This window comes from Musca domestica, unplaced genomic scaffold (genome assembly GCF_030504385.1).
Source record: "Musca domestica strain aabys unplaced genomic scaffold, Musca_domestica.polishedcontigs.V.1.1 72, whole genome shotgun sequence".
In the NCBI taxonomy this organism is placed as follows: Eukaryota; Metazoa; Arthropoda; class Insecta; order Diptera; family Muscidae; genus Musca; species Musca domestica.
Genome location: NW_026712388.1, coordinates 348,894 through 359,733, shown reverse-complemented (window position 1 = coordinate 359,733; position 10,840 = coordinate 348,894). Strand labels below are relative to the sequence as shown.

Genomic DNA, 10,840 nt, shown 5'->3' with positions numbered 1-10,840 from the left:
GCTACCAGAAGGAGTGGAGCGATGTATCCCAATTTCCCACCTGACCTTTGGTTAGTAAAAATATTGTTACGTCATATTTTAAAAGATTTTAAACTATTAAAAATTTTGACCCTTTGAGCGGAAGGTAATTAATAGAGTGGAGTGGAGTTAGGATTTGCAAAGTTTGAGCAAAATCGGATTATTCTTTCTCTTTCTGTGCAATAAAATATTTTTTTTTTTAATTTTGACCATTTTGTTTGGGATGTACCAGAAGGAGTGAACCGATTTTCCCATATTCGAACTCGCTCTAAGTTTGACAATAATATTACGATGTACCAAGGATCAAATCGGATACTCCTTTCGAGAGTTATCGTGTCGACTCCAAAAGTCCTGCAACGGATTTGGCCCAAAGAGACGTAGCACCTAAAACCGTTATTTCGATGAGCCACGTTTTGGCCTATGACTGAGGGTATAAAACATTGATTTGCTTTCTCCACAAAAAATATTGTCTATGACTTATGTTGAAGAAGACTCATAGGGCTGTAAATTTTAATCTCTTGGGGTCACATATTTATATTTTCCAAAATTCTAGATACAAAATGACACCAACCTTTTTTATATGATTCCTTTCATGCCCATAATGCTGTCACTTGCTTTGCATAATACTGCCCATGAGTCGATATTGCGGTGTAAATTAATCTAATAAACATTTCCAAAAGGACGACTGGACTTCAAGATCATAGCTTAACTCATCACGGATGGAAGGTTTTTCGAGACCTATATTTTTTGTCTCATCAATTTAATAACATAGATAAAAATATGACCACCAACAATGGAAATCTATAAAAGTTACGGAAAAAATGTTTTCGATATAATTTAAACCAAACCAAAAGTTAAATAGGAACTTACAAAGAAAAAGAGTTTTATATTCCCAACATGTAATACAATTATGGAATTACAAAACAAATTAAAAAAAGATGTTGAAAAAAATTAATTTTTACAAAAGAGGTGTTCATTCCGCAGCTGTAGGTATTCGTAGTTTGTAATTCTTCTGCTTCCATTTTCGAAATACATAAATATCTGCTGAAGTTGTGTTTTTAGGATAAATTTTGTTTCCTCATTTTTATTTGTTTTTCTTATTTTTTGTTTTCTTTTTATTTTTTTAATTTTAATTAATAATAATTTTTATTTTTTCTTATAGTTTTATTATTATTTTAATAATTTGTTGTTAGGTTTTTTTTTTATTTTTAAATTATATATAGGTTTTGTTTCTTGCAGCATTATTTTGCATACATTCAATTTTTAAATTATGTTTTTTGTTTTTTTTTTTTTGCAATACAATAATTCGTTTTCTTACTCATTCAAATTGTGTTCTGTGTGTGTGTGTGAGGGGGTTTTAGGTATAGATTTATATGCAATGATTGCTGCAGTTTTCTTTCTAATATTATTTCCTTTTCTTGTGGCTGTTTTGCTTCCATTTATTATTGTTGTAGTACTTATTTAGAGAGGGCAATTATTTGTTGTTTTGTTTCGTTTGTTGTTGTGTGTGTATGATTTATGCATATTTATAAAGTTTAATAAATTTATGTTTGTTATTATATTTGAGGTTTTCCTTACGACTACAACATATGTTGGTTGGTTTATACGACAATTTAGGAAATCATGTTGCATATCTGAAAAGAAGAGAAAAAAATGTTTTATGTTCGTATAACAAAAATTGTAATCTTAAAAAAAGATATACAGGGTGAGATAAAAAACTACAACGAAGTCAAACACCATAATTTGTACATTTCTTTTTTAATGTTATTGAATGAAAGCAAAAAATGTCGGAAATAGCATCAAATTTTAGAATAAGTTTAGATTTATTGGAATTGGTCACATTTGGCCCGAATTATGGCCTTCAAACAGCCAATGAAACCGTCACACTCTGCCCGAATGTTGCGCTGCGATATTTTGGCCCATTCCCGGCGAAGCTCTTGCTTGAGGTGATCAACACTTTGGTATTTTTTAGTGCCAACCTTGATTTCCAAAATACTCCAGACACAAAAGTCCAACGGATTGGTATCCGGAGATTTTGGTGACCATTGTGCGCTGGAATGAAGCGGGGAACCTCATTTTACAACCATTCTTGGGTGACGCGTGCTGAGTGCGATGGTGCTGCGTCCTGATGGAATGTCCTGGGTCTGCGGCCAAACTGTTTGAGTGCCCAACGCTTTTATACACCCTCCAGAATATTTTCGCGATAATATTCGGCATTTATTCTGAATAAAACTACTCGAGTAATTTTGGCTCTACTAAGATCCGGATGGTGCAGTCGCCTCAATTTTCTATTGGGCCCGGATCGACAGCGATGTGCAGAACATCTGCCCAGCTTATGGCACAGGACCACATGACACGCTCCACTTTTTTCGGCGTCCAGCCAAACCTACTCACCTAAGTCCAGTCTCGTTGTGGACCCAACCCGTACAGGTTGCATCCTTATTGAGACTGGACTTAAAGGCAGAGCCCGATTGAGGAGAGTCAGTTCGAACACAGCAGTATGAGCTGCTACAACAACAACCCAATCCCACGGCGGCCGGTTCTATGTACCGGATTGACTCGGAGGCACATTTCTCCGACCAGGGGCCGCCAACCCAGCAAATACATGTTCGTGTTCGTCCATTTTTCTGATGTGGGAGCAACATTACCCGGAATGTTTGCTCCGTATTCTCTTGGTCCGAGCCGGGATCGAGACCAACCCCGGATCATGGTTCTGCTCCGTTTGTCGTAATCGCATCCACCACAGATCGGTTTCGGTGAGATGCAACGGATGCATGGAGTGGGTGCATTTCCGGAATTGTTCCGGCCTAAACCGGATAAAGGAGTATAGCGATAGGGACTACATTGCTTCCTGCTGCGTCAATGTAGACCCCAGTGAGTCTTCATCTTCGGCGTCCTCATCGTCGTCGCAATATGAGACTCCCCCGCAATCTCCTCAACAGCAATCTACGCAGCATTTGACGCCACACATTGCTGTTCAGGTTCCGGATAATGCATCATTTCTCCAATTTAATTGTGATGGTCTCAGAGGTAAGATCAACGAAATTGTAAGCTTTATGAGTCGGAAGAATATCAAGGTCGCAGCGATCCAGGAGACGAAGCTGAGTACCACCTGCACGCTTCAAAGTTGTGATGGATACAACGTACTGAGGAAGGATCGCTCTAGAGGTGGAGGTGGAGGATTAGCGTTCCTATTGCACCACTCTGTCCAGTACAGACCTATCTCGCCTGAGCTTGACTCTAGTGACCCGTACATGGAATGTATGGGGGTAGCGGTCAAGTGTGGATCCGCCGAGGTAGAGGTGCTCAACGTGTACATTCCGCCGTTAAATAGCTGTGCCCCACGTTATATGCCTAATATCAGTTCACTACTGGTAGGCAATAACCGTCTGGTGCTAGGGGATTTCAATGCCCATCATGAATTATGGCATTCCGTCCTAGGTAATGACCAGAGAGGCATGGCGCTGGCTGAGCAAATCGATAGCTCCACGTTTTGCATAGTGAATGAGGACGCGCCCACCAGAATAAGGGGAGACTGCCACAGTTCTCCGGACATATCCATCGTGTCCCCAGGTCTGACGAATGACGTAACTTGGCAATCAGTCATTTCTCTAGGCTCAGACCACCTCCCCATTATTATCGCCATCAATAGACCACCCGACTTCATCGACTCAGAACGCCGCACTTTCCTTAACCACGGGAAAGCTAATTGGCAAGAATTCAGAGAGTATACCAATCGCCGCTTCAGAGAACTGCCCAACCCATCTGATGTTCAGGTAGCAGATAGGTGTTTCCGGGACATCATCAAAGCTGCAGCCGCTCGCTATATACCTGCTGGTCGAATACCTGAAATAAGACCAAATTTCCCAGCAGAGGCAGCGGGATTAGCAAACGAGCGAGATGAGCTTCGCCGTACTAACCCTAATAACCCCAGAGTCAGGGAACTTACTCTGGAGGTAAACAGGTTAGTAGGTGAGCATAAGCGGAAAAGGTGGTTAGAACATCTGAAGCATTGCAACATTGGTACCGGAACGAGTAAATTGTGGGCAACGGTTAAGTCGCTTTCGAACCCTGGAAAAAAGGACGATCGGACATCTGTCTCATTTAACGGCGTAGAAGTGACAGATTCGAAGAGGTGCGCGTGTTATTTTAACCGGCAGTTTGTAGAGCACCCCGAGAGTGACAGGGCGAAGAGAAGAATACTACGCCGTGTACGATCCCTTCCAGCCGAGGAGGTACCACCACAATTTACGTTGGCAGATGTTGCACAGGTCATCAGAAGCGCAAAGTCATCCAAAGCGCTTGGTCCTGACGGAATCTCAATGGCGATGTTGAAGCAACTGGATGAACCAGGAGTTGAGTATCTGACAAAGCTTCTCAATCTGTCGTTAGCCACCCTAGTAGTTCCCGATGCCTGGAAAATGGGCAGGGTGGTCCCGCTACTGAAGCCAGGCAAGGATGCCAGCAAAAGTGATTCATACAGGCCGATATCACTTTTGTCACCAGTAGCAAAGACGCTTGAGGCTTTACTCCTCCCCAGCATAAGAGTGTTTCCCAGTAGCCGATCATCAACACGGATTCCGGAAATTGCATAGCACAACAACAGCTTTACACGCCATTTCCACACATGTCAGTAGAGGTCTCAACCAGAACAGGCCGTGCGATAGAACAGTTATGGTGGCACTTGATTTATCAAAAGCCTTTGATACAGTCAATCATGCCACACTGTTCGAGGACATTGAACGCACCACCCTCCGGCCAAGTTTGAAACGTTGGATAGTAAACTACATGTGTGGACGCCAGTCGTACGTGGAATTCAGAAACAAGAAGTCGAGCATCCGTAGAGTTAAACAGGGAGTTCCCCAAGGTGGGGTGATATCTCCGGAACTGTTTAAACTCTACCTTTCTGAAATTCCACGCCCTCCAGACGGCATAGAGATTATTACGTACGCAGATGATTGTACGCTCGTGGCGTCCGGACCCATTATTGATGACATTTGCGATCGGTTGAACGCTTACCTTGTTGATCTTACCGCCTTTTTCACTGCGAGGAATATGAAGATATCCGCCACTAAGTCGACGGCCACACTTTTCACCACATGGACTGCGGAGATGGGGCTATCCTTGAATGTGCAGGTCGATGGTGCTATTATTCCGACCACCAACTACCCCAAGGTACTAGGGGTCACATTCGATAGCCTCTTTAAGTCGTCCGCGCATACCACAGCTATCTGCGACAAGATTAGAAGTAGGAACAAGGTCCTCAAGTCTCTGGCCGGCAGTACTTGGGGAGCAGATAAGGAAACCTTGTTGACCTCTTACAACGCGATAGGTCGGTCTGTGGTAAACTATGCGGCTCCGGTGTGGTCCGCTAACGTCAGTGCTACGCAGTGGAAAAATGTTCAGTCCTGCCAGAATGCCGCCCTTAGAACCGCAACAGGGTGCCTTCTCATGACACCTGTCGATCACCTACATGAGGAGGCGAAGGTCTTACCGGTGCGACAGCATAACAAAATGCTGTCAATGCAATACCTGCTTGGGTGTTATAGACAAAGCCATCCAAACCACCATCTTGTGGATAGGCAACCTCCGCCCAGGCACGTTAGGAAAGACCTTCATGATCTAGAGAGAGAGGTACAGAGGTATAAGAGAGAGAGCCTCTAGATCAACAGGCCTATCAAGCGGGACTGAATAGTATTCACTCTAATGCGGTCTCAGAAGCCATTGAAGGATATAGAGTGAATACTGTGCTAGGAGACCATCCCCCTCCCGTCGCAGCTGAAGAACGAGAGCTGCCCCGACAAACTCGAGTAGTCTTGGCTCAATTACGATCCGGATGGTGCAGCCGCCTAAATTCCTACTGGGCCCGGATCAACGGCGACGTGCAGAACATCTGCCCAGCATGTGGCACAGGCCCACATGACACACTGCACTTATTTCGCTGCCCAGCCAAGCCTACTCACCTAACTCGTCTCGTTATGGACACAACCCATACAGGTTGCATCCTTTTTGAGACTGGACTTAGAGGCAGAACCCGATTGAACTGAGTCAGAAAATGGAAACCAAACGAACACAGATGTATGAGCTGCTACAACAACAACAACAACAACCACTTTCGGCCAAGCGAAGCAACTCCTTAGCTCTTTTGAGTCTATTTTCTTTCTGTTGCGGTGTAAGTTCTTGCACTTTTTGGAATTTCAATGGCTTTACCACGAGTTCATTTTTCAATATTTGCCGAATGGAATATTGCGATATGTTCGGCTCACGAGCCATTTTTCGACCACTGCGACGCGGGTTTCGATTAAGTCGATTCTTTACTTTTCAAACCATTTCTGCTGATATTGCTGTTTTCTACCGTCCACTTCCTTAACGTCGGCCTACGCTACCTGTATCACGGTAACGAGCGATGGTACGAGATTTGACGATAGCCACTTGTGGTTTTCCAGCCAAATATATCACGCTTGAATTCCATCACGAATAACTTTTTTTCTGGAAAATTCTCACCAAAATGCTTTCCTACGCTTGTAAACAATATAATGAGCTGTCACTGGAATAATTTTAACAGCTGACGGGCGACAGGCTTGGAAATGACAGCAGTCTGAAGTTGGTTGCAGTTTTTTTATCTCACCCTGTATGACCACATCGTCTATTCTTAAAACCCTTAAATGTTGCAGTTCTAATCTAACCACAAGAATGACAGCTGCTTTGATTGATAACCTTGGTGTCGTAACCTTAGAGTATACCAAAAGGTGGACCTATTTTAAATACTTTTAAATTTTACAGCTCTATCTATAAAATTGCCGGATCAACCAACAGCCGTGCAGACGGGCATTAACCTTCGAAGAATGTTTCGAGTGACAAATTTTATATATCCTTTATTTTATGGCCCCCTAAGATTTGCCAATTTTCCGAAAATGAAATGTCCCTATTATTTTACTCAAAATTTTATAGTTCTGAACTGCAGACCGACTTTAGGTATTCTGAAAAGTTTAGATAAATTTGGAAGAAAGATGGACAAATTCCAAAAATGTCTTAGTATCGATATGTCTTATAAGATCTCCAAATGGAGTTTTGAACTTCCAATTATGCAACTTCTCAACCGTTTGGTACTTAAAACTGCCTTTTTCGAACCGTTCTGAACCGTATGGGCTTAAAACAGCCTTATATAGTTCCAAACCTTCGAAAAGGCATTTAAGCTGTCCCACATTAAAGCCACTTAAAACATTAACACAATAAGTCTTCCTTGTGCATTTACCTCTTTGTCCACAGTCTAGCGATTCTATCATGTTCTTCTCGATTTTGTAAATATTGAGTGGCAATACTGCCAACCAGAGGATCGGCTACAAAGAAAAACAAACACGCAAATAGGTTACAAATAAGTACATCAACAAAAAAATGCTCCACTTACCAGGATTACAATCAGTCAGCAGGGAACAAATTGACAGCAATACCTTGGAGATGGTCAATGCTGGAGACCAATTATCCTTTAATATATCTAAGCATATAACACCCTGACTATTGATGTTACAGTGATAGATACGTGTACGGAACGTAACTTTAGGAGGTTTAAAGGGATATTCGGGTGAAAAGTGAATATCCAAAAAGAAAACACCACCCTCATACACGGAGCCGGGTGGTCCGAGAATTGTCGATACCCATTCATAGAGATTATCACCCTTGGGACCGGCACTACAGTTGGGCGGTGGATCCAGCGTGATCTCGGCAAGTTCTTTTTGTATGCGCTTGGCTGATGTACCCAAAGCTTTGGAGATTTTCGGATTGGGTTTTGGATCTTTGCGTGTCTCTTCGCTTGTTGTGGCCGCTGAGGAATTTGCTGAAGATCCAACACCACCACCGCCGCCACCAGCAGCATTTGTTGCTCCAGTTCCCGATGCTGCGGATGGTAGTGAACCTGGTTGCAATGTATTGCCATTGCGGCCACGAGCAGCTGCTGCGGCTGCTGTATTTGCTGACGAATTATTAGTTGCAGACATATTATTGGCAGTGCCTGTTGAAGCTGTTGAGGAATTGGCAACAAGACCGACCGCTGTTGCTGCCGACGACGATGATGTTCCAGTGCTGTTAGATGTCGCTGTACCACCACTTGTCGTTGTCGATGATGACATAGTGGTCTGTTCGTATCAAAACAGGGACGAAAGTCGGTGGATCACGTTTAGAACAGTGATTTAAGTTTGATGCTGAAATAAGACAGAAAAAAATGTTAAGAATAATGTTCAAAAAAATTTTTTTTAGCTTTAATTCATTGAAACTGAGAGGATTTGGAAGGAAATTCTGAGTCTGGGGTAGCTGGTGGGCTGAATTACAACACCATTCAATGAAAGCCACATCTCCGCAGTTCATGTGGTGATAAATGTGGCCGTCGTCTTTCCTTCGACATGGACATAGGCGACCTTGTTCTCTTCCGGGAGAGTGTTGGCCAAATTGCCTTCGAGACGTTGTGTCCTCTTTTATTTAGCCAGTTTTGTTGAATCTGCCCGGAGTAGTGTTTCTCTATCACTCGGAAGTGGTCGATTTTTTCGAATTTTTTTCCCCCGAGGCAGGTATTTTTACCCTGATTCCGGCTTAACATAAAAATTTACGCTGATCATGAATATATTTGCTTAATGCGATCTCCGATTTAATGGTGCAAGGTATAATTAGATACTTCTTCATTGGACCCGCCGATTAGGTAATAACAATACAAGAAATCATTGCCTAGTTTAAGGCGCTTTGATCTTTCTCAGAAAAGCACAAAGCTCTACAAAACAACAAGATACAACAACGCATCAATGAATCGGATATTAAACAGAAATCGCCATAAAATCATAATCCAAACCCCATTGCGATTCCATTTGCCCCTGCCATTTTATGCGATTCTCGATATAAATTGTTCACACATTTTGTGCATCGAAGAGAGTGGCCCGGCCACAACAAAAGGTTAATTAATGATGATGAAATTCCTCCTTTAACAGAACAAAAAATCACTGAACACGGCTTTTTCTTTAGCGGCCATTTTGGGTATTAAAAACACTGCAAAAACATACAGCTAGCCAGCAGCCGCCAGCAAACACTCAACGACGAAACACAACACAGTACACAGAGTAGTAGTAGCAAGCCACGAACAGAGACAAACAACAACAAAAAACATACATCAGACAACTCTAGCAGTAGCAGCAGCCGCAACAACAACAAAAAGCACACTACACCATCTCCTAAACACTCGGCAAAAATAGGCTGTTAAAATACAATGCGGCAGAAGAACAATTACGACCAATAGTGTTTAAACCTACACACGCACACATTGAGATGTACAAAACAAAACCAAGCAAGAAAAACTCTTTTCGGAAAATTGCACAATTTTCCAATGCAAAATGGCAGTGATGGCATTGAAGAAAATATGCCAATGCATTTGCCAGGAATGGTTGGTTGGTTGGTCATCCAACCATTCCATATCACCAAACTCTTCTGCTCTTGTCATCGTCGTCGTAGTCACCATAAAAACCAACCAACAGCAGCAAAAAAAAAAACACCAACAACAACAAGGGCATCGACAATTTTTCACATGAAGTTCTTTGTGCTGGCGTTGTTTGTGGCCTGCCTGCCTGCCTAGCTCGTTGCTTTTATTTGCTCACTCACATTTCGGCAAAAATTTCAGTATAACAGAATTGCTATTTTCTAGAATTACTCAAGGCACTTCAAATATTTTTCACTTCTTTCATTAGTTTAACAATAGATTTGCAAAATTTCTCAATCAATGACAAGGAAAATTCCTTGGGAAAATCAGTTTTCTATTATATTTCTTTTTCCTCTGCCGTCACTAACGCCTGTCGTGTATTGCCGCTTACACTTTTCTTTCTTTTTTTTTTTTTTTTGTTCACTTCTTATTTAATTTTTTTTACGTGATTTATTAATTGTATTATAGTGTGTAAGAGATTTTCGCTTACTTTTAATGAAATGGAATCGGTTTTTATATCACTTAAATTTTATTTTTTTATATTTTCCTCGTTTAATTAATTCACAAACCAATTCCTTTCCTTCAAGAACGCTTTGATTTTTTTCGCAAAACAGTAGGGTTACCTAGGCCGACTCGAGCGAACAATCGATTAATTTAGATTTATCGACAAGAAAAGAAGTAATGAGAATGAAGGGAGAGAGAAAATGAGAGATGAGATGAAGTCAGGAACCTGTGGGTAACGCCGTTATGTAGTGGAAATTATAACATGTTTACATCGAAGCAAGTGTAAGCCATCTTTAAGAAGGTTTTATTCGTATACATGATGGAATTGACAATTTAAATTCACTGGATTTGAATATTAATTAATAAAAAGATTTTTTGTAACGACTTTACCAGAAAATGCAATGATTTTGGAGAGCTTATAATAAAGCAACACAGGTTAACAACGATCCAAAAAGCGAGAGTGTTGTTGAGAGGCGGGTAAAAGTCGACAAAAAAACTAAGTATTATCGTTAATACAGCAATGTAATGTTACAAGGACGTAACATTGAGGAGTTTGTTTTAGTTTTCAGTAATATTTAACTGTTTTTCTTCCTTATTTGTAGGATTAATTTTCTAACACCATAGTAGAATTAAGGATGTAACCTTGTGCAATCATATATTTACGATTTTTTCATATTGATTTGTCAAATGGAAAACCTTGCAAAGGAAATATTTTTCTTATTTCATACAATTAGAATCCAACAGCGGTTCTTTTCATTGAAAAAAAAACGCTCGAAAGTGAAATATAACTCTGATTCAAGACAATTTGTCTTGTGTAAACCCACGGTTTATGCTTAGCCACTATAAAGAGCTGTTAAGTGTTAA

The 10,840-nt window shown here is 41.3% G+C and overlaps 1 protein-coding gene across 3 annotated transcripts; it reads right to left on the bottom strand.

Moving 5' to 3' along the window:
- Nucleotides 1-1,068: 1,068 nt before the first annotated feature.
- LOC101901001 (ubiquitin-conjugating enzyme E2 E1) lies at nucleotides 1,069-10,122 on the bottom strand. 3 transcript variants are annotated; one of them, XM_005177713.4, is made up of 4 exons: nucleotides 9,963-10,122; nucleotides 7,427-8,216; nucleotides 7,274-7,358; nucleotides 1,069-1,652 (listed from the first exon to the last, which is right to left on the bottom strand). In XM_005177713.4, exons 2-4 carry the CDS (start codon nucleotides 8,142-8,144, stop codon nucleotides 1,640-1,642), a joined length of 816 nt encoding a protein of 271 aa, XP_005177770.1. In that variant the 5' UTR covers nucleotides 8,145-8,216; nucleotides 9,963-10,122; the 3' UTR covers nucleotides 1,069-1,639. The 3 variants fall into 3 exon arrangements, with proteins under 3 accessions (XP_005177770.1, XP_011296651.1, XP_019890303.1); XM_011298349.3 differs by lacking the exon at nucleotides 9,963-10,122 and adding an exon at nucleotides 9,655-9,841; XM_020034744.2 differs by lacking the exon at nucleotides 1,069-1,652 and having other exon boundaries at nucleotides 7,270-7,358.
- Between the last annotated feature and the right edge of the window lie 718 nt (nucleotides 10,123-10,840).